At 44.7% G+C, this 27209-nt stretch overlaps 1 protein-coding gene across 3 annotated transcripts in view; it reads left to right on the top strand.

Moving 5' to 3' along the window:
* Positions 1–27209, top strand: part of LOC126237137 (inactive ubiquitin carboxyl-terminal hydrolase MINDY-4B) — a 517352-nt gene that overhangs the window by 400812 nt on the left and 89331 nt on the right. For all 3 annotated transcript variants that reach the window (XM_049946966.1, XM_049946964.1, XM_049946965.1), the window contains exon 2: positions 19628–19716. In XM_049946966.1, coding sequence (XP_049802923.1) covers positions 19636–19716 — 81 coding nt within the window. In that variant the 5' untranslated portion in view covers positions 19628–19635. The remainder of the gene's footprint in view (positions 1–19627; positions 19717–27209) is intronic.

Raw genomic sequence — 27209 nt, forward strand, 5'->3', positions numbered from 1 at the left:
ATACGCGATAGCTCTTAAGAAATTACCTATGATGTACAATTTGAAAATGGCAATTGGAATTAGGGACGTCACAACAATTCCTTTCGCACAGTAGTATGGGATTATTGGAAAGACGTCTCAAACAATTAGGAAAATTGGAAACTTGTGGTAAGGTCTTATGGGACAAATCTGCTGAGGTCATCGGTCCCTAAGCTTAAGGACTATTTAATCCAACTTACTTACGCTAAGGACACTAAGGACAATACACACACCCATGCCCGAGGGAGGTCTCGAACCTCCGACGGGAGGCGCCGCGCGGGCCGTGACAAGGCGGCTACCCCACGCGGCTATTAGGAAGTTTTGGAAAAAATTACACAATGTCCTTAGAGATTAAGTGATTGGCTGACAAAGAAGAAACGCAATGAAAACTGATTGAGAGGCACAGTCAGCGATTCTCCATTGCGGTGGTCTGAAGTGGTCGATCGGAACCTTGACGACGAGCATGCCAACCTTCACGATTCCACTCGAACCGACGTGAAGCTACTGTCGATCCATATGTCCCACAACTCTGGATATTGCACGATTCGACCAGCTGGCCAAATGGAGCGCCACAATGACGTCCCTTTCAAACTCTGTCAGATGCTGACCAGATGTGGTCGATCGGAATCTTGACGACGATCCCATTCGATCCAACATCGAGCCATAGTCAGATCAAATGCCCCACAAATCTAGATATTGCAAGATTCGACCAGCTGGCCAAATGGAGAGCCACAATGAGTCCCCTTTCAAACTCTGTCAGATGCTGACCAGATGTGGTCGCTCGGAATTTTAACGACGAGTATGCCAAATGGCCAAATGGCCAAATGGAGAGACACAATGAGGTCAGTTTCAAACTCTGGCAGGTGCTGACCACACTGTCTCGAATGACTCACGATCTCACTCGATCCAACATCGAGCCACTGTCACATAAAATGCCCCACAAATATGAATATTTCATGATTCACCAGTTACCCAAATGGAGAGTCCCTGTTACATCAAATGCCCCACAAATCTGGATATTGCACGATTCGACCAGGTGGCCAAATGGAGAGACACAATGAGGCCCCTTTCAAACTCCGTCAGGTGCTGACCACACTGTCTCATATGAGTACACTGCATCGGCGTGTTCTTCACAGTGGTCACTCAACATCAGACATCTCTCTCGACGTTTGTTATTTCTTGCGTTTTAAGGGAAATAAATTGTAGTCTAAAGCTCTCCGTCGACATCAGACCAGTCTTTGTGCAAGGCAAGGCGTAAGAAACACCGATGAACAAAACATCGTTGCATCCTAGAGTGCATTTTCGGCTTCAAGAAAGTTAGGTGTACGTGACCCAGCACTTAGAGGAAAAAAACAATCAAAAGTATAGGGCAAAGTAAAAGTTCTTTACACGGCGGTGAACGCGTGTTCGCAAGGGAAAAAAAGACACGTTTCGAAGTAGAATGAATGTACATTGGACACCGTTTTCCGAATGATTCCCGAAAGTCCTTAAAACAAATACACTCCTGGAAATGGAAAAAAGAACACATTGACACCGGTGTGTCAGACCCACCATACTTGCTCCGGACACTGCGAGAGGGCTGTACAAGCAATGATCACACGCACGGCACAGCGGACACACCAGGAACCGCGGTGTTGGCCGTCGAATGGCGCTAGCTGCGCAGCATTTGTGCACCGCCGCCGTCAGTGTCAGCCAGTTTGCCGTGGCATACGGAGCTCCATCGCAGTCTTTAACACTGGTAGCATGCCGCGACAGCGTGGACGTGAACCGTATGTGCAGTTGACGGACTTTGAGCGAGGGCGTATAGTGGGCATGCGGGAGGCCGGGTGGACGTACCGCCGAATTGCTCAACACGTGGGGCGTGAGGTCTCCACAGTACATCGATGTTGTCGCCAGTGGTCGGCGGAAGGTGCACGTGCCCGTCGACCTGGGACCGGACCGCAGCGACGCACGGATGCACGCCAAGACCGTAGGATCCTACGCAGTGCCGTAGGGGACCGCACCGCCACTTCCCAGCAAATTAGGGACACTGTTGCTCCTGGGGTATCGGCGAGGACCATTCGCAACCGTCTCCATGAAGCTGGGCTACGGTCCCGCACACCGTTAGGCCGTCTTCCGCTCACGCCCCAACATCGTGCAGCCCGCCTCCAGTGGTGTCGCGACAGGCGTGAATGGAGGGACGAATGGAGACGTGTCGTCTTCAGCGATGAGAGTCGCTTCTGCCTTGGTGCCAATGATGGTCGTATGCGTGTTTGGCGCCCTGCAGGTGAGCGCCACAATCAGGACTGCATACGACCGAGGCACACAGGGCCAACACCCGGCATCATAGTGTAGGGAGCGATCTCCTACACTGGCCGTACACCACTGGTGATCGTCGAGGGGACACTGAATAGTGCACGGTACATCCAAACTGTCATCGAACCCATCGTTCTACCATTCCTAGACCGGCAAGGGAACTTGCTGTTCCAACAGGACAATGCACGTCCGCATGTATCCCGTGCCACCCAACGTGCTCTAGAAGGTGTAAGTCAACTACCCTGACCAGCAAGATCTCCGGATCTGTCCCCCATTGAGCATGTTTGGGACTGGATGAAGCGTCGTCTCACGCGGTCTGCACGTCCAGCACGAACGCTGGTCCAACTGAGGCGCCAGGTGGAAATGGCATGGCAAACCGTTCCACAGGACTACATCCAGCATCTCTACGATCGTCTCCATGGGAGAATAGCAGCCTGCATTGCTGCGAAAGGTGGATATACACTGTACTAGTGCCGACATTGTGCATACTCTGTTGCCTGTGTCTATGTACCTGTGGTTCTGTCAGTGTGATCATGTGATGTATCTGACCCCAGGAATGTGTCAATAAAGTTTCCCCTTCCTGGGACAATGAATTCACGGTGTTCTTATTTCAATTTCCAGGAGTGTATCTACGTGCCACAATCGTACCACTGGGCTGACAGAACTTTGTTAGGTGTGGGTGCCAAATCTCTTGAACAGCGCCACTGTTCCGATGATTCGTACTTTAAATTCCGCTGTTATTTGACTATGAAAAGTAACGTTTCATGGCAGCTGTGCTGTTCTGTTGAAAATTATATATATTCTTTTGCAATTCAGGCCTCTTTCCGTGTATTTTTCTGCCCTATGTGTCTAGAATAATTGCGCATTATTGGTCCATTAATCTCCTTAAGGTAAACGGTTAAGATGGGTCTCTTCTACACCCCTAAAAATAGTGGCAGTAATCTTACCAGCACATGAAAAGAAAAAGTGCAATAATCGCGTAGTTAACACGCCGCAATGGTACAATGATACATCATCGCGTCCTTAATGGTATTATAGTAATTTTACTTATCACTTACTTTAGTCTACTCAGTTTCCAACGCCCTTTCCCTTCGGTTCTCAGGAAACGAACTGCGTTATTTAAATAGCTATAGCTGTGTTGCGTCCATGGTATTAACGATCTTCTGCTATGGAACGCATTTTCATTTGTGTGCTAGCGTCACACTAGCGCCGGTGGATGCACAGTTTACGATTTCGCGTGACCCAGACACGTATTTCTGGATTACTTCTACGGACGGGAAACGGAAGCAGCCACTTCGGTTTATTCCTGCTCATTGCATCGGTAATGAGTGACACCTCCGGAAATTACTACGAGGCACAATGCTCCAGGTTGCGGAAAACTTGTATCAGCTTCCTGCTTCTTGAAGCTGAAGTAAATTAATCACAGCAGTAGGGAAAGGAATCCGGAAACTTCGATTTCTTGCCCTACTTCAATGAAATAAGAGGAGTACAAGTTTACCAACTACGGAATCTCACGTCACGCGATGATAGCATATACTGATTTTGACTCGCTTAGAATATTCTGAGACAGACTAATGTGTTTAGAACTTAGGTTATTGGAAATTACGAACAACAACAGAAGAAATTAGCCATTTTTGGCGTGTGTGATCGTTGTGACTGTGATAGTAACTTTCACATGTGCACGACGTATTTTAATGATATTCGAAACACAAATAATTTCATTACGATAAATGGCTAGTTTTTACATAGGTGAAAAAAATTAACTCGGCAATAGTAAAACGTGCGTTAGTCTTTAACATAATACATACCACATGTTTCTAAACAAGAATTCACCACAGAAATAGGAGAAGTCTAGAATACAAATATAAATTTCCATTTTATTTTTACACTTAACTTTGCTATCTGTTAAGCATTTACGTCACTGGTAAGGTGACTGAAAATTTTAATTTTCCCATAATTCACTCCTTTCTTAGCCAAAAACCGACTTCACATTACCATGATTTATTTTCCACGATTCATTAGTTAGATACTTAAATCTATAAATAGTGGATGAAGGAGAGTTAGAGGACAGACAATAGGGATTCGTCTACGTCAGTGTCTTGAAGCTCCTCTTCAGGGTCACCCCTCAAGGTCGCCTTCCCAAAGTCATCTCCTCCCTCCTTCTCAAGGCCCCTCTCCCCTCTCTCTTCTCCTTCTCCTCGCAGTGATGTCATATCTCTTCCAAGATGGTGGAAATAGGTCATGTAAAATGGATGAATTCTGTCCGTATTTGTGGTTCAAAATGGTTCAAATGGCTCTGAGCAGTATGGGACTTAACATCGGAGGTCATCAGTCCCCTAGAACTTAGAACTACTTAAACCTAACTAACCTAAGGACATCACACACATCCATGCCCGAGGCAGGATTCGAACCTGCGACTGTAGCGATCACGCGGTTCCAGACTGTAGCGCCTAGAACCACACAGCCACACAGGCCGGCCGTATTTGTGGCCAAATGGTCAATTACTGATGCAGTAATTGTAGTAACCCTGTTTGACTATTGACCAGCAGGGCCATGCCAAAACTTACATCTACATCTACATTTATACTCCGCAAACCACCCAACGGTGTGTGGCGGAGAGCACTTTACATGCCACTGTCATTACCTCCCATTCCTGTTCCAGTCGCGTATGGTTCGCGGGAAGAACGATTGCCGGAAAACCTCCGTGCGCGCTCGACTCTCACTAATTTTACATTCGTTATCTCCTCGGGAGGTATAAGTAGGGGGAAGCAATATATTCGATACCTCATCCAGAAACGCACCCTCTCGAAACCTGGACAGCAAGCTAAACCGCGATGCAGAGCGCCTCTCTTGCAGATTCTGCCACTTGAGTTTGCTAAACATCTCCTTAACACTATCACGCTTACCAAATAACCTTGTGACTAACGCGCCGCTCTTCTTTGGATCTTCTCTATCTCCTCTGTCAACCCGACGTGGTACGGATTCCACACTGATGAGCCATACTCAAGTATAGGCCGAACGAGTGTTTTGTAAGCCACCTCCTTTGTTGACGGACTACATTTGCTAAGGACTCTCCCAATGAATCTCAACCTGGCACCAGCCTTACCAACAATTAATTTTATATGATCATTCCACTTCAAATCGTTCCGTACGCATATTCCCAGATATTTTACAGAAGTAACTGCTACAAGTGTTTGTTCTGCTATCATATAATCATACAGTAAATGATCCTTCTTTCTATGTATTCGCAATACATTACATTTGTCTATGTTAAGGGTCTGTTGCCACTCCCTGAACCAAGTGCCTATCCGCTGCAGATCTTCCTGCATTTCGCTGCAATTTTCTAATGCTGCAACTTCTCTGTATACTACAACATCTTCCGCGAAAAGCCGAATGGAACTTCCGAAACTATCTACTAGGTCATTTATGTACATTGTGAAAAGCAATGGTCCCATAACACTCCCCTGTGGCACGCCAAAGGTTACTTTAATGTCTGTAGACGTCTCTCCATTGAGAACAACATGCTCTGTTCTGTTTGCTAAAAACTCTTCAATCCAGCCACACAGATGGTCTGACATTCCGTAGGCTCTTACTTTCTTTATCAGGCGACCGTGCGGAACTGTATCGAACGCCTTCCGGAAGTCAGTGGAAAATGGCTTCTACCTGGGAGCCTGTATCTAATATTTTCTGGGTCTCATGAACAAATAAAGGGAGTTGGGTCTCACACGATCGCTGTTTCCGGAATCCATGTTGATTCCTACAGAGTATATTCTGGGTTTCCAGAAATGAAATGACACGCGAGCAAGAAACATGTTCTAAAATTCTACAACAGGTCGATGTCAGAGATATAGGCCTATAGTTTTGCGCATCTGCTCGACGACCCTTCTTGAAAACTGGGACTACCTGTGCTCTTTTCCAATCATTTGGAACCCTCCGTTCCTCTAGAGACTTGCGGTACACGGCTGTTAGAATGGGGGCAAGTTCTTTCTCGTACTCTGTGTAGAATCGAATTGGTATCCCGTCAGGTCCAGTGGGCTTTCCTCTGTTGAGTGGTTTCAGTTGCTTTTCTATTCCTTGGAAACTTATTTCGATGTCAGCCATTTTTTCGTTCATGCGGTGATTTAGAGAAGGAACTGCAGTGCGGTCTTCCTCTGTGAAACAGCTTTGGAAAAAGGTGTTTAGTATTTGAGCTCTGTTTCAATGCCATCATCATCCCAGAGTGTCTGGATACGCTGTTTCGATCCACTTAATGATTTAACTTAGAAGGATATGAGGGTGCTACTAGTTTGATTTGTGATATCTGCATATACGTTACAGCTACTCCTGTCAGCCACCGAGCCTAGAGTCTTCTTATCTGATGATCAGAGTGGCGCCGGCCATTGTGGTCGAGCGGTTCTAGGCGCGTCAGTCCGGAACCGCGCTGCTGCTACGGTCGCAGGTTCGAATCCTGCCTCGGGCACGGATGTGTGTGCTGTCCTTAGGTTAGTTAGGTTTAGGTAGCTCTAAGTCTAGGGGACTGATGACCTCAGATTTTCAGTCCCATATTGCTCAGAGCCATTTGAACCATATGATCAGAGTGGCGAAACGTGTTGGACTGCTTGCGAAAGCAGATCAAGCGAAAGAATAGTAACAAAATTGAGAATAACAAGTTCGCCTCATAATAGCACTTTATCGTATACGTGGCAGCACCATTCTGACTTGTATTTGTATCTTATACGAACATAATACCTTTAATGTATTAGGTCTAAACACATATGAAGACAAGACAATATCTTGTGTATTAAGCAGAATGCTTCCAGGCTGGTTTTCGTAATTTTTATTCACCTTATATGTCCTCACAGGTGAACAGCTTACCAAATTTTAGCGGAAAGCCATCTATCCCTTGAAGCACGGAATAGTATCTTCGCCTGTCACTGATAGTAAGCGCCATTAGTACAGTGGCTCTATGCGACATAGTATCACAATGTAAATAAGGTACCTGCAGCATATACGGAGGTGACAAAAGTCATGGGATAGCGATATTCACAATACAGATGGCACTAGTACTGCGTACACGAGTTCTAAAAGGGCAGTGCGTTGTACTCAGGTGATTCATGTGAAAAGGTTTCCGACAGGATTGTGACCTCACGACGCGAATTGACAGACTTTGACATCCCATTTCGGAAATCGTTAGGGAATTCAATTTTCCGAGATCCACAGAATCAGTGTGCCGAGAATACCAAATTTCATGCGTTACCTCTCAATACGGACAACATGTTAGTGTATGGCCTTCGCTTAACGACCGAGAGCAACGGCGTTTGCGTAGAGTTGCCAGTGCTAACAGACAAGCAACACTGCGTAAAATAATCGCAGAAATTAATGTGGGACGTGCGACGAAATTTGGCGTTAATGCGACACGGGAGCAGACGACCGACACGAGTGTCTTTGCTAACATCTACATCTCATCTACATCTACATCTACATCTACGTGATTACTCTGCTATTCACAATAAAGTGCCTGGCAGAGGGTTCAATGAACCACCTTCATGCTGTCTCTCTACCGTTCCATTCTCGAACGGCACGCGGGAAAAACGAGCACTTAAATTTTTCTGTTGGACCCCTGATTTCTCTAATTTTATCGTGATGATCATTTCTCCCTATGTAGGTGGGTGCCAACAGAATGTTTTCGCAATCGGAGGAGAAAACTTGTGATTGAAATTTCGTGAGAAGATCCCGTCGCAACGAAAGTCGCCTTCGTTTTAATGATTGCCACTCCAATTCACGTATCATGTCTGTGACACTATCTCCCCTATTTCGCGATAATACAAAACGAGCTGCCCTTCTTTGTACTTTTTCGATGTCATCCGTCAGTCCCACCTGATGCGGATTTCACACCGCACAGCAATACTCCAGAATAGGGCGGACAAGCGTAGTGTAAGCAGTCTCTTTGGTAGACCTGTTGCACCTTCTAAGTGTTCTGCCAATGAATCGCAGTCTTTGGTTTGCTCTACCCAAAATATTATCTATGTGATCGTTCTAATTTAGGTTATTTGTAAGTGTAATCCCTAAGTAATTAGTTGAATTTACAGCCCTCAGATATGTGTGACTTATCGCGTAATCGAAATTTAGCTGATTTCTTTTAGTACTCATGTAAATAACTTCACACTTTTCTTTATTCAGGGTCAATTGCCACTTTTCGCACCATACAGATATCTTACCTAAATCATTTTGCAAGTCGTTTTGATCATCTGATGACTTTACAAGACGGTAAATGACAGCATCATCTGCAAACAATCTAAGACAGCTACTCAGATTGTCTTCTATGTTGTTAATATAGATCAGGAACAATAGAGGGCCTATAACACTTCCTTGGGGAACACCGGACATTACTTCCGTCTTACTCGATGACTTTCCGTCTATTACTACGAACTGTGACCTTTCTGACAGGAAATCACGAATCCAGTTGCACAACTGAGGCGATACTCCGTAGGCACACAGTTTGGTTAGAAAACGCTTGTGAGGAACGGTGTCAAAAGCCTTCTGGAAATCTGAAAATATGGAATCAATTTGACATCCCCTGTCGATAGCACTTATTACTTCATGAGTATAAAGAGCTAGTTGAGTTTCACAAGAACGATATTTTCTGAATCCGTGCTGACTATACAGGGTGTTACAAAAAGGTACGGCCAAACTTTCAGGAAACATTCCTCACACACAAAGAAAGAAAATATGTTATTTGGACTTGTGTCCGGAAACGCTTACTTTCCATGTTAGAGCTCATTTTATTACTTCTCTTCAAATCACATTAATCATGGAATGGGAACACACAGCAACAGAACGTACTAGCGTGACTTCAAACACTTTGTTATAGGAAATGTTCAAAATGTCCTCCGTTAGCGAGGATACATACATCCTGTTGTTGAGAAGCGCACGAACACTTTGACTGAAATGTGCAGGAGCTCCATCGTGCATGAACCTCGAAGGGAACTATCTATTGATACGTAATCAGCATGGTTTCAGAAAACATCGTTCTTGTGCAACGCAGCTAGCTCTTCATTCGCACGAAGTAATGGCCGCTATCGACAGGGGCTCTCAAGTTGATTCCGTATTTCTAGATTTCCGGAAAGCTTTTGACACCGTTCCTCACAAGCGACTTCTAATCAAGCTGCGGGCCTATGGAGTATCGTCTCAGTTGTGCGACTGGGTTCGTGATTTCCTGTCAGGAAGGTCGCAGTTCGTAGTAATAGACGGCAAATCATCGAGTAAAACTGAAGTGATATCAGGTGTTCCCCAGGGAAGCGTCCTGGGACCTCTGCTGTTCCTGATCTATATAAATGACCTGGGTGACAATCTGAGCAGTTCTCTCAGGTTGTTCGCAGATGCTGCTGCAATTTACCGTCTAGTAAGGTCATCCGAAGACCAGTTCAGTTGCAAAGCGATTTAGAAAATATTTCTGTATGGTGTGGCAGGTGGCAGTTGAGGCTAAATAACGAAAAGTGTGAGGTGAGCCACATGAGTTCCAAAAGAAATCCGTTGGAATTCGATTACTCGATAAATAGTACAACTCTCTAGGCTGTCAATTCAACTAAGTACCTGGGTGTTAAAATTACGAACAACTTCAGTTGGAAAGACCACATAGGTAATATTGTGGGGAAAGCGAGCTAAAGGTTGCATTTCATTGGCAGGACACTTAGAAGATGCAACAAGTCCACTAAAGAGACAGCTTACACTACACTCGTTCGTCCTCTGTTAGAATATTGCTGCGTGGTGTGGGATCCTTACCAGGTGGGATTGACGGAGGACATCGAAAGGGTGCAAAAAAGGGCAGCTCGTTTTGTATTATCACGTAATAGGGGAGAGAGTGTGGCAGATATGATACGCGAGTTGGGATGGAAGTCATTAAAGCAAAGACGTTTTTCGTCGCAGCGAGATCTATTTACGAAATTTCAGTCACCAACTTTCTCTTCCGAATGCGAAAATATTTTGTTGAGCCCAACCTACATAGGTAGGAATGATCATCAAAATAAAATAAGAGAAATCAGAGCTCGAACAGAAAGGTTTAGGTGTTCGTTTTTCCCGCGCGCTGTTCGGGAGTGGAATGGTAGAGAGATAGTATGATTGTGGTTCGATGAACCCTCTGCCAAGCACTTAAATGTGAATTGCAGAGTAGTCACGTAGATGTAGATGTAGATGTAGATCCACCCTCCGTCGCATGGAATCCCTGATGCGCTGATGCAGCCCTGGAGAATGGCGTATTGTATCACAGCCGTCCACAATACGAGCACGAAGAGTCTCTACATTTGGTACCGGGGTTGCGTAGACAAGAGCTTTCAAATGCCCCCATAAATGAAAGTCAAGAGGGTTGAGGTCGGGAGAGCGCGGAGGCCATGGAATTGGTCCGCCTCTACCAATCCATCGGTCACCGAATCTGTTGTTGAGAAGCGTACGAACACTTGGACTGAAATGTGCAGGAGCTCCATCGTGCATGAACCACATGTTGTGTCGTACTTGTAAAGGCACATGTTCTAGCAGCACAGGTAGAGTATCCCGTATGAAATCATGATAACGTGCTCCATTGAGCGTAGGTGGAAGAACATAGGGCCCAATCAAGACATCACCAACAATGCCTGCCCAAACGTTCACAGAATGTGTTGATGACGTGATTTCACAATTGCGTGCGGATTTTCGTCATCCCACACATGTTGATTGTGAAAATTTACAATTTGATCACGTTGGAATGAAGCCTCATCCGTAAAGAGAACATTTGCAGTGAAATGAGGATTGACACATTGTTGGATGAACCATTCGCAGAAGTGTACCCGTGGAGGCCAATCAGCTGCTGATAGTGCCTGCACACGCTGTATATGGTACGGAAACAACTGGTTCTCCCGTAGCACTCTCCATACAGTGACGTGGTCAACGTTACCTTGTACAGCAGCAACTTCTCTGACGCTGACATTAGGGTTATCGTCAACTGCACGAAGAATTGCCTCGTCCATTGCAGGTGTCCTCGTCGTTCTAGGTCTTCCCCTTCGCGAGTCATAGGCTGGAATGTTCCGTGCTCCCTAAGACGCCGATCAATTGCTTCGAACGTCTTCCTGTCGGGACACCTTCGTCCTGGAAATCTGTCTCAGTACAAACGTACCGCGCCACGGCTATTGCCCCGTGCTAATCCATACATCAAATGGGCATCTGCCAACTCCGCATTTGTAAACATTGCACTGACTGCAAAACCACGTTCGTGATGAACACTAACCTGTTGATGCTACGTACTGATGTGCTTGATGCTAGTACTGTAGAGCAATGAGTCGCATGTCAACACAAGCACCGAAGTCAACATTACCTTCCTTCAGTTGGGCCAACTGGCGGTGAATCGAGGAAGTACAGTACATACTGACGAAACTAAAACGAGCTCTAACATGGAAATTAAGCGTTTCCGGACACATGTCCACATAACATCTTTTCTTTATTTGTGTGAGAGGAATGTTTCCTGAAAGTTTGGCCGTACCTTTTTGTAACACCCTGTATGTCAATAAATCGTTTTCTTCGAGGTACTTCATAATGTTCGAATACAGTATATGTTCTAAAGCCCTACTGCAATTCGACGTTAGTGATATAGGCCTGTAATTCGGCGGATTACTTCTACTTCCCTTTTTGGGTATTGGTGTGTCTTGAGCAATTTTCCAGTCTTTAGGTACGGATCTTTCTGTGAGCGAGTGGTTGTATGAATATGGAGCTATTTTATCAGCATACTGTGAGAGGAACCTGACTGGTATACAATCTGGACCGGATGCCTTGCCTTTATTAAATGATTTAAGCTGCTTTATTACACCGAGATATCTACTTCTATGTTTCTCATCTTGGAAGTTGTTCTTGATTGGAATTCAGGAATATTTACTTCGTCTTCTTTGGTGAAGGAGATTCGGAAAACCGTGTTTAATAACTCTGCTTTAGTGGCACTGTCATCAGTGACTACACTGTTGTTATCGCGCAGTGAAGGTATTGATTGCGTCTTGCCACGGGTGTGCTTTATGTATGACCAGAATCTCTTTGGGTTTTCTGCCAGATTTCGAGACAGAATTTCGTTGTGGTAATTATTAAAAGCATCTCGCATTGAAGTACGCGCTATATTTAGAACTTCTGTAAAACCTTGCCAACAGCACGACATCGCCCGTTGCGCCTCTTCTGGGCTCGTGACCCTATTGGTTGGACCCTGAACGACTGGAAAACCATGCCCTGGACACATGAGTCCCGATTTCAGTTGGTAAGAGCTGACGGTAGGGTTCGAGTGTGGCGCAAATCGCACGAAACCATGGATCCAAGTTGTCAACAAGGCACTGTGCAAGCTGGTGCTGGCTCCATAATGTTCTGGGCTGGAATGCTGTGAAGTGGAGATGTTTATGTTCGGCTAGCTAGAGACCATTTGAGGCCATTCATGGACTTCATGTTTCCAAACAACGATGGAATTTTCATGGATGACAGTGCGCAATGTCAGAATATTCTGGACAGTTCGAGCGGATTATTTGGCCACTCAGATCGCCCGATATGAGTAGCGTCGAACATTTATGGGACGTATTCGAGAGGTCAGTTCGTGCACAAAATACTGCGCCAGCAACACTTTCCCAATTATGGACGCTATAGAGACAGCATGGCTCAACATTTCTGCAGGGGACTTCCAACGACTTGTTGAGTCCACGGCACGTCGAGTTGTTGTACTACGCCTGGCCGAAGCAGGTCCGACTCGATTTGAGGAGGTATCCCATGACCTTTGTCACCTCAGTGTGTCGCGTATGGCTGTTATGTAGATTTCCACAACACTTTAGTAATAGAACCTGACTGAGGCTTTTTTTAGAAATTTGCATTCGTACGACTTACACACATACATACACAGACACACACACACACACACACACACACACACACACACACACACACACACACATACTTGTTAACACATAATCAATAAGTAACGCAATTGTATAGGGTGTCCATAAAATCCAGTTATCATATCAAAATATTATAACTTCGGAGCTATTAGAGATAGAGCATCGTGGATTGTTGTAAAACGTTTAGCAACTCTCAAAGATTTTTTTCTGTTATGGCAGAATATCACTGCGTTCTCCACTAGTCGCTCGTAGAACATTAAGGCGACATGCATGTTCTTCCCATGTAGGGGTCACTATTGCAGTATCAACAGTTCTGCCTGTTTCATTGATTCGTGCACGAATGGTATAAACACCATTGACTGGCGTTCTGGACATGCGATCGTAATGGCGTGACGTCGAGAGACCGCGGGTGCCATGCGGTGGGATCATAGCGAACCACCCAACTCTCAAACCTCACGTACAGACTCCAATGTGGGTAGCGCACCGTAACGCTGGAAGATGATGGACAGCTGAAGCTCTCCAGGTTGTGGCAGCAGGAACTGTTTGAGCGTGTCCAGTTAAACATTTGCCGTTATGGCTTTCTAGGCAAAGAAAAATGGCCCCGTCACCCCATCGCGCATTGGGCCATATCAAGCATTAAGCTTCGAGCTATCACGGCTGTGTTCACGTGTGTAATGTGGGTTTTCGGAGCCCCAAATCCTAAAGTTGTGGCAGATTCACATAGCCAGAAATGTGAAATGTTGCTTCATCTGAAAATAGGCACTTTTTTCAGGCAGTCAGTGCCAGCATCTATGGAGGCGAGCGTGAATCACGCGAGTGCATACCGCAGGGAACGATCATTTGGTTGCAATGTTTGGACCATCTGCATTTTGTACGCAATAGGTGTAACCGCTTATGTAACACTTCACGGACAGTTGATCTTGTTTTCTGCGATCTCGAAAATTTGAAGTTGGAGTGCAGCTTGCACTCTGTCAGCACATGCTTGAGACATAAGGGGGACGTCCAAGTCGAGGAAGATCTTTGATACTGCCTGCCTTTTTTTTTTTTTTAACCAACTCATTATGCTTCTTTTTGCCGGTGGTACTCTCCCGTACCGTTGTCACAGGTTTAAATTTTGCACACCAGATGACACCATCTGTCGCCTTTTTTATGCACATCAAGTCAAATCTGCAACGAAGGACAAATGAAAATCTTTGAAAGGTGCTAAATGTTTTACAGTAAAACATGATTCTCTATCTCTAATAGTGTCCTGCACAGTGTGGATTTCAGAAGAATTGTTCTACTGAGAATGCCATTTACATGTTCACTCATCAAATTTTATGAGCACTTAACAGTAAAATAGCGCCGGTCTGTATTTTGTGCGACCTATCTAAGGCATTTGACTCTGTGAATCACAGTATTGTCCTACATAAACTGAAGCTTTATGGGATTGACTGTACAGCCAATCAATGGATAACGCCACATCTGACCAAAAGTATGCAGAAATTTGTACTTACAAGGGAACCTCCCCATCGCACCCCCCTCAGATTTAGTTATAAGTTGGCACAGTGGATAGGCCTTGAAAAACTGAACACAGATCAATTGAGAAAACAGGAAGAAGTTGTGGGGAACTGTGAAAAAATAAGCAAAATATACAAACTGAGTAGTCCATGGGCAAGATAGGCAACATCATGGATAGCGTGAACTCAGGAGCGCCGTGGTCCTGTGGTAGCGTGAGCAGCTGCAGAACGAGAGGTCCTTGGTTCAAGTCTTCCTTCGAGTGAGAAGTTTAATTTCTTTATTTTTGCATAGTTATGATCTGTCCGTTCGTTCATTGACGTCTCTGTTCACTGTAATAAGTTTAGTGTCTGTGTTTTGCGACCGCATCGCAAAACCGTGCGATTAGTAGACGAAAGACGTGCCTCTCCGATGGGAACCGAAAACATTTGATCGCAAGGTCATAGGTCAACCGATTTCTCCACAGGAAAACACATCTGATATATTCTATACGACACTGGTGGCGGCATGTGCGTCACATGACAGGAATATATTGTCGACCCACCTAACTTCTTCATTTGGCGAATGGGAAAAAAAGATTCTTCTACCTTGCCCGATTAAGGTTTTCTTGTGGATGTATAATCACTCCCAAAAAAGTGATGAAAACATAAGAGTTTGTCACATAAACTAAAAATAAAAAATTAAACTTTTCAGTCGATGGAAGATTTGAACCAAGGACCTCTCGTTCCGCAGCTGCTCACGTTACCACGGGACCACGACGCTCCTGAGCTCTTTGTGTCCTAGATGTTACATATCCTGCCCATGGACTACTCAGTTTGAATATTTTGCTTATTTTTTCACAGTTCCACACAACTTCTTCCTGTTTTCTCAATTGATCTGTGTTCAGTTTTTCAAGGCCTATCCACTGTGCCAACTTATAACTAAATCTGAGGGGTGTGCGATGTGGAGGTTACCTTGTTAGTAATTCAACCAATGTAGTCTGGGGGTGTTATTCTGACTGGGAAGATATCAAATATGTGGTTCCCGAAGCTCAATCGTAGGTACTATCTCTGCTCATGTGTGTAAACCATCTTCCGTCTAATATACAATAAGCAGAATTAGTTCTTTTGCAGATGGTTCAAATGGTTCAAATGGCTCTGAGCACCATGGGACTTAACAGCGGAGGTCACCAGTCCCCTAGAACTTAGAACTACTTAAACCTAACTAACCTAAGGACATCACACACATCCACGCCCGAGGCAGGCTCCGAACCTGCGACCGTAGCGGTCGCACGGTTTCAGACTGAATTTTGCAAGTGGCACTAATATTGTAATCAATCTGAGCATACATACAGAAACAGAAGAAATGGTAAACAATAGTCTCAAAAGTATCATTGAAAGGTTTTCTGCAAATGGTCCCAGTCTCAATTTTAAAAAGACACACCATATTCAGTTCTACACATCTAGGGGGACTACACCAATCATAAAACATGGTGAGGGAATAATAAGTAGGGTGGAAAGTTCAAAAGTTTTAGCTGTCTATATTGATGAGAATTTAAACTGGAAAAAAGCGCGTTTTGTGACTCCTAAAAGCTACTTATTTCAGCCACATTTGCACTTACAACCATTGCAAATCTTGGGCAGAGACAAACCAGTAAGTTGACATAAGAAGACACAAAGGAATTAATAACATCAGCTGCCAGTGGGCATTGACTTAAAACAAAGGAGAAAGTTGGCAGTTTTTGCTGGACTGGGACTCGACCCCAGGTCTCCTGTTTATTAGAAAGGTGCGGTGACCATTGCGCCATCTATATACAGCGGTCGTCGCAATTGCGCGAACTACCCTAGCACACCTCCCGTCAGATCCAGATTTTCAACTTATCCACATACAGCTAACGTAGTGCCGCTTGCTCATTATCCTCACTACTCGCTGCATTTCGCCGATCCTTCTGCGAGTTCGAGCGTGATGCGCACCCGCACTAAAGTCATTAGTTGGTCGTCCTTACCTTAATTGTAGACATATATTAAGGTGACAAATTTTACATACTTTCATTCAGTTATGCCATATGGAATAATGCTCAAGGTTAACTGATCTTTAAGATAGCAAGACTTCATTACTCTAAAACGTGCTGTGAGAATAACATGTGGTGTTCGCCCACGATCGTCTTGTAGACACCTATTTAAGGAGCTGGGCATTCTGACTACTGATTCCCTCATGAAGTTTGTTATGCATAATCCATTGCTGTTCAAAATGACCAAAGACGTACCTAATTAAACACATCAAAAATAGTTATGCATAATCCGGTTCCCAGAATCCTGAAGATAGACGTTGACTGTGGATATTGTATCACAGACACAGTCCCTTTGAGTGATGTCACTAAACCCGCCCAAGCAGTGCCTGTTAGACGGAGGGGTTCCGACAGCCGATCAGTTCCAGTCATTCCACAAGGAAGGAGGTACACGGTTAGTGTAGTCCGTAGTTCAACCATGCGTAGACGGTCAATATCGCGGTTCGATCGCGTCCGCATTGTTACTTTGTGCCAGAAAGGGTTCTCAACAAGGGAAGTGTCCGGGCGTCTCGGAGTGAAGCAAAGCGATGTTGTTCGGACATGGAGGCGGTACAGAGTGACAGGAACTGTCGATGACATGCCTCGTTCAGGCCACCCGAGGGCTACTACTGCAATGGATGACCGCTAGCTACGGATTATGACTCGGACGAACCCTCAAAGCAACGAATGCTTTTCGTGCAGCCACAGGACGTCGTATTACGACTCAAACTGTGCCCAATAGGCTGCATAGTGCGCAACTTCAATCCCGATATCTATGGCGAGGTCCAAGGTTGCAACCATGACAAATGGCTCTGAGTACTATTGGACTTAACATCTCAGGTCATCAGTCCCCTAGAACTTAGAACTACTTAAACCTAACTAACCTAAGGACATCACACACATCCATGCCCGAGGCAGGATTCGAACCTGCGACCGTAGCGGTCGCGCGGTTCCAGACTGAAGCGCCTAGAACCGCTCGGCCACACCGGCCTGCAACCATGACATCATGCAGAATGGTACAGATGGGCCGAACAACATGCCGAATGGACCGCTCAGGATTGGCATCACGATCTCTTCATCGATGAGTGTAGCATATGCCTTCAACCAGACAATCGTCTGTCCACTGTCCAGTGAGTGCAGCATCGTGGAGGTTCCCTGCTGTTTTGGGGTGGCATTATGTGGTGCCGACATACGCCGCTTGTGGTCACGGAAGGAGGCGTAACGGCTGTACGATACGTGAATGCCATCCTCCGACCGATAGTGCAACCATGTCGACAGCATTTTGGCAAGGCATTAGTCTTCATGGACGACAATTGGCGTCCCCGTCATGCACATCTTGTGATTGACTTTATTCAGGATAACGACATCGCTCGACTAGAGTGGCCAGAATGTTCTCCAGACATGAACCCTATCGAACACGCCTGGGATAGATTGAAAAGGGCTGTTTATGGACGACGTGAGCCACCAACCACTCTGAGAGATCTACGCCGAATCGCCATTGAGGAGTGGGACAATCTGGTCAAACAGCGCCTTCATGAACTTGTGGATAATATGCCACGTCGAATACAGGCATGCATCAATGCAAGAGGACGGGCTACTTGGTACTAGAGGTACCGGTGTGTACAGCAGTCTGGAGCACCACCTCTGAAGGTCTCGCTGTATGGTGGTACAACATGCAATGTGTGGTTTTAATGAGCAATAAAAAGGGCGGAAATGATGTTTACGTTGATCTCTATTCCACTTTTCTGTACAGGTTCCAAAGTTCTTTGACCGAGGTGATGCAAAACTTGTTTTGATGTGTGAACAATACCAGACAGTTGGATGGTTCATTTGGAGGAGGGGACCCGCATTAGGAAAGGACGGGGAAGGAAGTCGTCCGTGCCCTTTCAGAGAAACTACCCCGACAATGCCAGATGGAAAAATGACACTCATTGCTCCACATTAAGATTGGCTTTAGCACAAAAAGAGACACATAATGCCGTAACTTAGCCAGTGATATAAATTGCCTGACAACAGCAAAGTAAACTTTGAAAACAAAGTGAAAAAGTTTCTCCTTGATAACTCTTTCTCTTCCGTAGAAGAATTTCTATTACCATAGTTACAAATTAATTTGCGATGTGAATGTAAAAAATGGTTCAAATGGCTCTGAGCACTATGGAACGTAACATCTGAGGTCATCAGTCCCCTAGACTTAGAACTACTTAAACCTTACTAACCTAAGAACATCACACACATCCATGCCCGAGGCAGGATTCGAACCTGTGACCGTTGCAGCAGCGCGGTTCGGGACTGATGTGCCTAGAACCGCTCGGCCACAATGGCCGGCTATGTGAATGTAAAATGATTCGTTCCACATCATTACGATTTATCATGCAAAATGATCAATGGAACATGAAACTAACTAAATCTAAAACTAATGATTTTTTAATGATATCGGGAATTTATGAACACCCTTTGTTACATTTTCACTGTCTTATTGTCAGTCTTTAACGTGGACACACCTGAATACGACGCTACAAGCCTCGAAACACATCCCGTTACAGTAAAATTGAAGGTCATTCAATTGCAGTCTGAGGAAAATTCATTCTTACTCTCAGTTTACATACGACTGCGTTCACTCGGTCGCGTCGACGATGGGAAGTTTCAAAGTAACAAAACGTCGCGTTGGACCTCGTCCGACACTGGTGCCAAAGCGTAAAATCAGTATGCCTAGTGAGCTCCGATAATGGAGCTGAAAAAGTTAATAACTCTCATAATAAACAACAGTTGCGTTAGTTCACTGAAGTGATGATCAATTCAGGCCTGATTGCCGTAATTTTATTGAAACATTCTCTTTCCGAAACGTTGGACTCGTGTAACGTAAAATGTGAAGTGCATGCTATTTTCTGTGCGCTGTGTGGTGTGTAATGGTCAGGTGTTGTTGCAGAGAGGGTGATGTACGCCCGCAAGCAGCGGCTGGTGCTGCAGAAGAACCCCGTCACCGGCGGCACGCCCATCACGCCGGAGGAGGCAGTGGTGAGTAGCGAGTAGTGAGGAGCGAGTAGCGAGTAGCTGCTGGCGCGACGCTACTAACTCACAGAATGAGCTAGCTTAGAGGGGTAACACTCACACAGAAATAAATCACTGCTGGCACAAAAGCGAGCATTAAGAATAATGCCTAGCGTCAACCACAACCATCTCGTTCTCTTCAAGGAGTTAGACATTTAACCTCTCATTCATAATATGTATATTCGCTAATCAAATTCGTAATAAAGAATGCCTCGCACTTTTAAAAGGTTAGTGATGTCCACTGCTACAACGATAGAAGAAAGAGTGACCCGTATTACTCATTCCTACATCGTTGGCATCAGTCTTCTGCAGAATTGTGGAATATGTTTCATGCTCACACAATATGAAAATCTCATCTATAAAATTCATATGGGTTCCACAAATAGAGAACTTGTGAAACACAATGAAACACTCCTCTCTCTCTCTCTCTCTCTCTCTATCTATCTATCTATCTATCTATCTCTCTTCTCTCTCTTTCTCTCTCTCTCTCTAGAGCATCGTAATTTCCAAAGACATTCGATACAACTCCACGTTATCGTTTAGTGAACGAAATATGAGCTTACAGAATATCGGACCTCATTTGTGACTGGATTCAAATCTTCCTAGCAGATAGGACTTGTTATTATTAATGAGACGAATCGACGGATGTGATACGCTGTATCCATCATAACCTTTTGATGCCCAACATCACAAGAAACTTCCATCTCCCGATATTTATTTAGTTGCTGTGCTAGGTGGCTGGCCTGCACGCTTCGCAACTTTATGTCGACACAGAATCCCAAAAAATACATTAAATGATTAATGGAAAATCTCATATAAAGGTGTGAAACAAATACTAACAAAGAGATAGAGGGGCTGGCCAGTACTTACCTGTTCTGTTCTGCTCTGTTTTGTGTATCTATCGGCTGTACTGAGCTGAGGCAAGTACTGGCCAGCCCCTCTATCTCTTTGTTAGTATTTGTTTCACAAAAAATACATTAACAGAGACAACACAACATTAGATGGATAATAAACTTTTGTTAATTTTATGTACCAACTTTGAGCGTTGATACTGAAGATAATTATCAAACATACAACTCTTTGGCGGGACTGTTCAGTTCGGTCCCTGACTAATAATTTCATTACATATTTGCCGTTCTAGGAAATGAAACACTTAAAGTAGTAGATGACATTCGCTGTTCGGGCAGCAAAATAACTGATGATGGTCGAAGTAGAGAGGATATAAAATGTAGACTGGTAATGGCAACAAATGCGTTTCTAAAGAAGAGAAATTTGTTAACATCGAGTAGAGGTTTAAGAGTCAGAAAGTCTTCTGAAAGTATTTGTATGGAGAGTACGCATGCATGGAAGTGAAACATGGATGATACACAATTTAGACAAGAATAGAATATAAACTTTCGAAATGTAGTGCTACATAAGAATGCTGAAGATTAGATGGGTAGATCACCTAACTAATAAGGAAGTGCTGAATACAATTTGGGAGAAAAGAAATTTGTGGCACACCTTCAGAGAAGGGAACGGTTGGTGGGACACATCTGAGACATCAAGGATCACTAGTTTAGTACCGGAGGGAAGCGTGAGAGAGGGGGGGGGAGGGGGTAAAAAAACCAAGAGATGAATACAGTAAGCAGATTCAGAAGGATGTAGGATGCAGCAATTACTCAGAGATGAAGAGGCTTGCACAGAATGGAGAGCGGCATCAAACCAGTCTTCGGACTGAAGACAACAATAACATCTGTCATTCAACAGCCCGACGAATACCTGTATGCAGCAGCAAGCTATTACAGTGGCATTTAAGATGGCGTCGGCTGATGTAGACTGGAGCTGTAGAACTGTAGGCGCTCGAACATGAACTTGGTGCGAACTGTGTTGGATGTGAACTGCAAATGGACTGTGCTGTGAAGTGAATGTGTGAAGTGAATGACACTGGCCGCGCGTCGTTACTTATCCTGTTACTGGTGCAATTATCTTGCATTTGTGAAGAGGAAAGTAGTTCCAGTTATGAGCATCCGCTGCAGCAACTGATATCACTGGCGACGGATGCATCTGGCCCTTTGACATTCTTGTAGCAGAAGCATAAATCGGTCCAATATTGTTAGCACGGTCCAAGCGCAACAAACTGGAAATGGGCGTGGCGCCACAGCTGGAGCCCCTGGAAAGTAACGCTCTCTGGTGCAGATCGCTGTGTACCAGTGGCTCAGTGCACAGCATAAACATGTTGTGGGAGTATTCCAAGGAAATGTTGTAGGGCTGTCTCTGTTTATAACATATTGGGCGTGGTAACATAAGTTCCTGACATCAAACCAGTTTCATGAGTTAGAATTTTTCTATTTTCTTAATAATGCAGGCAGATATCTGAAGTTTTGTTTTACACAGTTTTAAATCGTATCAAGTAGGTGGCGCCCCCTCCATTACCCAAACACTAAATAAGCCGATTCCTGGCGTTTCTCATGGACCTTACCAGCATAGCAGTGGGTATGATGGCAATTTCTGCCCAGATGTTGGCCGCCTTCAGGTCTTGTAGGGTCCTGGGACGATTGACATAAACGCAAGATTTAAAAAAAAAAAAAAATTAAAAAAAGGCAAGGGGCCAAATCGGGGGAGCGGGCTGGCCACTCCAAACCGCCGCATATTGATATAGGCGTTCAGGGAAGTGTTCCTTCAAAATAGCCGTTGATGTCCTTGAAGTGTGATTCTTGTTCCGTTCTGTTGGAACCAAATGCGACGGAAGTCCAGTTCATCAAGTCGTGGAAAAAAAAATCCCTCCAACATGAAAACATGTCGGTCTGAAGTCACTGTCACTGTGACCCAACTGTGTTAAAAAAAAGGGGGGGGGGGGGAATTGCTGAGGAAATTGCACATCACACTATGACTTTATATAAATGACTGCATAGGCGTTTGACGCAATTCTTGGGGATTGGTGTCGGCACATTAACGCATGTTCTGTTTGTTGATGCATCGAGTGAAGTGAAAATGGGCTTAATCACTGAAACAAACAATTGTGTCCTCAGGAACGTCTTTGAGAAGTGATAACTTTAGTCGCTTTCTGAGAGGTCCTGTACAATTGTCAACTTATACGGATGGCGATGAGGGTCATCGTGAAGAATTCACCTCGCTAAACGATCGGAAAGTCCAAGGGTAAACGTATTTCTGCGCGCAGAACGTCGTGGAGATTGCAAGACTAAACCTCTCATTGCCTCCATGTTCTCATGTGATCCGATGGGCCGAGGTACTCCAGTTCTTCGTCTCGTCGTACTCGCGGTTTGTCTGAACGTAGTAACACACGTAACAACCGATTTCCGGTCCGGGGCACGGTCCCTGTAACAACTGATTACCGGCCCGGGACACGGCCCAGCGGGGTTACACTCAAGGATCTTGGAAGGCGTTGTAATCACAAATGGCTCTGAGCACTATGCGACTTAACTTCTGAGGTCATCAGTCGCCTAGAACTTAGAACTAATTAAACCTAACTAACCTAAGGACATCACACACATCCATGCCCGAGGCAGGATTCGAACCTGCGACCGTAGCGGTCGGTCGGTTCCAGACTGTAGCGCCTAGAACTGCACGGCCACTCCGGCCCGCCGTTGTAATCACAGATCAGCTGTTCGAAAAGTGGGCCTCGACGGCAAACGCACATTCCTCTCTCTTCCAACGCGTGGTGGTGACTGACCTGGAAGAAACAAACAACATTTTAGAACTACGCCTGTCGAATGGGACCACGACCGCCCCGCTGCGACCGCTACAGCCTGAATGGCGCGCCTCTCAAACAAGGAAGTTACATTGCCGCACCCGAGCAAAAGGGGAAGCCACCTACCTGATATGATTTTCAAAACTGTGCGAAGCAAAACTTTAGATATGTACCTACACTATTTAAAAAAATCAGATGGATGTCTCAAAATAAGAGAATAAGTGTACAGAGCGCTTCCTGACAGCAAAGAGTGCGAGGAACCGCTTGTGCCACGCCTTTATCCTTGCACCAAACATGCAGTGCTCTCCGTATACTTGCGCCATTCTTTGATGAATTTCCGTTCCCAGCACTCCTTCATCTGCAGACAACCAGACTGCGATCTGCAAACAACTGCAAGCGACCAAAACTTGTGGACTACAGTTAATATGATTGCACATCGAATATCTAAACGGCAGTTGCTCACTTTTTCGTCTATAAGATTAAGCGGACGTTCCGAATACCAAAATAACATCAACAGATCACGAGAAGCGTTTCCTACATTGTAGATATTGATAGGCACATATAAATATAATTAATTAAGATAGACTATTGTATACTGCCGGAAAAAATCAGTACATCCTGGGGAATAGTAGATATACTGATAATGTTTCAACATCATCCGTCAACTGATAACTTAATCACATAGCTACCAGAGCGCCATTTGTGTCTACCATCGCACGAGCGAGTTTGAAAGGAGCCCCATTGTGCCTTTCAATTGGCGGATGGTCCTTTCGGAGAATTGCCTCAAAGGTTCGAAGTGTTGGGTCAGTTATGCAACGATGCTGGTATCAGAGGTCACGTGAATATTCTCACAGCCCTAGACGAGTTTCTGGACGTCCACATGTCACAGACGTCCGCCAGGATCGTTGTATTGCAAGGGCAGCTGTGGCAGATCGTACAGCTATCACAGTACAGATAAGAAGGCTTGTGAACCCGGATGCCTCAACACGAACTGTTGCGAACCGGTTATTAGCAGTGGGACTACGGGTGCACCCACCTCTAGCCCGTCTTCCACTCACGCCACAGCATCGAGATACATGGCTCAACTGGTGCCATCAGAGAATCGCTTGGATTATGGAATGGAGCGCCGTGGTTTTCAGCTTTCAAAGCAGATTCTGCCTGCACGCAAGTGAAGGTCGTTTGCTCATACTACGTAGACCTGGTGAGCACAGGCTCGTAAAGTGCATTCGTCCAAGACGCACTGGCCACACCCCAGATGTCATGGTCTGTGGTGCGATAAGCTACAACTCTAGTTCACCTTTCGTGTTTCTGACGCTAATCAATGCCCGGTACATGCAGAACGCTCGTCCACACACTGCCCGTGAAACTCAACGTGCTCTGAAAAAAGTGTAGCAACTTCCCTGGCCAGCAACGATCTCCGGACTAGTCTCCAATCGAGTAAGTGTGGTGTATGATGGGATAAGAAGATACTCGCGCGACTCGTCAGCCAACAGCTCTTGCAGAAGTACGTGAAAAAGTTCGAACAGGTGTGGAATAACGTATCGAAGGACAGTATTCGCCATCTATACGATCGACTGGCCTTCGTAACCACCTGCACTGTCGCCCGTAGAGGCTACATCACGTACTGGCATGGGCGTTTCAGCACGGGTCGGTAACTGGTAACAGAGAACCGTTTGTGCCATTTATTTGTAAATGTGATCATTTCCTGTACACCATATGAACTGTTGCAACAATAAATCTTGCGGCCATCCACACGGATATGCGTAGATCCGAGGATTGCCGAGGCACGCACGTTCCAATGTGGGCAATGTACAATCGTGTAGCAACACTAGGTCTAGAAGTAGGTATTGTTGCAATTAGTTCGCAAACCTCGACTTCTTCCGAGGCTGAGTTAATTACTTTTATTTTATGTTGTTTTTAATCGATTCTTATTTTCAATATCCTGTTTTATTTTTGCCAGTGGTTTCTGTTAACAGAGCTTATGACTATATACACATTATAAAATATTGCATGTCCCCATGATTATAGAATATTTTATGATTACTCGTCACTTGTGTAACCAGTTTTACAGAGTTATGAAATAGTACTTATAGTAATGTAATTTTTCCTCCTATCTATGCAATTATGTAGTTATGTAGTTCTCAATTCGTTCGAGCAATCAATTATTCATAATAGGATACACAGTCATATCTCAGTCACTCAAAATGATCCAGAAATTTTACTTGTTAGAATGAAATCAGGCGATGATTCTTCTTCTCTGCAGGCTCGTGCTTTGCGGCAGTCTGCTAATCTGTACAAATAAAATGCCTCGTATTTTTGGGAGCGTTGTATAATCAGTCGGGAAACCTCACATCAAGCGGATATTTGGCTTTGATGAAGTTTAACCTTCCGAAGAAGTAATGGAGCTATTGGACTACTAAATGCAAGTTCGTATCCAGTCTTTCGGAAGTTCCCTTCTGATTAACAACCACGCAATATATCAATGAATATCATTAATTCTCAAATGTCAAATAATGTAAATTGTTACACACCTTTTGTATGAAAAGGAGCTATATATATATATCCCTTTTAATCGTACAATTTCGTATCAGTTATCTTTTGTCATAAATCTCAATATTCAGATTACAATTCTTCAAACAATGCTCAGGCTAATCGGCACGAATCTCGGAAGCTTTTTTCTAACAACCACCAGAGAGAGTACTACAAAGAATAATTATGCGCTCATGGCATAGCTATTGCATGAAACTACTTTGCGCATAGGTTCTGCGAGTATGAAGATAGAAAATTAGTAAACGTCATTCAAGGGTAGAATTGTATCAGAATAATTCATCGAATATAAAGAGATATTACAGTAAAAAATTTTAAAAATAAATTTAATTTCGTGACCAAAACACAATGAAGCCCTTTCTACGTCTACATCTACATAGACACTCCGCAAGCCACCATACTGTGCGTGGCGGAGGGTACCCTGTACCACTACTTGTCATTTCCCCTCCTGTTCCGCTCGCAAATTACACGAGGGAAAAACGACTGACTGTATGCCTCCGTATGAGCCCTAATTTTTCATATCTTATCTTCGTGTGTCCTGACGATACCCTACTCTCTGATGAACACTCGCCGTCGATGACAACCTACTGGGTTCTATTATTTAAGAAGTCTTCGAGCCACTCACATATCTGTGAAATTATTCCGTGCGCTCGTATCTTCGTTAACAGCCTGCAATGGGGCACCGTGTCAAATTCTTTCTAGAAATATGGAATCTGCCTGTTCCCCTTTATCCATGGTTCTCAGTATATCGTGTGAGAAAAGGACAAGCTGAGTGTCACAAGAGCGATGCTTTCTAAAACCATGGTGATTCTCAGACATAAGCTTCTTAGTCTCAAAAATGGTTCCAAGCACTACGGGACTTTTAACATCTGAGGTCATCAGTCCCCTAGACTTAGAACTACTTAAACCTAACTAACCTAAGGACATCACACACATCCATGCCTGAGGCAGGATTCGAACCTGCGACCGTAGCGGCAGCGCGGTTCCACACTGAAGCGCCTAGAACCGCTCGGCCACAACGGCCGGCCTTAGTCTCAAGAAAGTTTATTGTATTCGAATTGAGAATATGTTCAAGCATTCTGCAGCAAACATAAGTTATGGGTATTGGTCTATAATTTTTCGGGTCCGTTCTTTTACCTCTCTTATATACTGGAGTCACCTGCGACTTTTTTTTTTTTTTTCAGTCGCTTGGGACTCTGTGCTTGGCGAAAGATTCACGATA

Source organism: Schistocerca nitens, chromosome 2 (assembly GCF_023898315.1).
Source record: "Schistocerca nitens isolate TAMUIC-IGC-003100 chromosome 2, iqSchNite1.1, whole genome shotgun sequence".
Taxonomy (NCBI): domain Eukaryota; kingdom Metazoa; phylum Arthropoda; class Insecta; order Orthoptera; family Acrididae; genus Schistocerca; species Schistocerca nitens.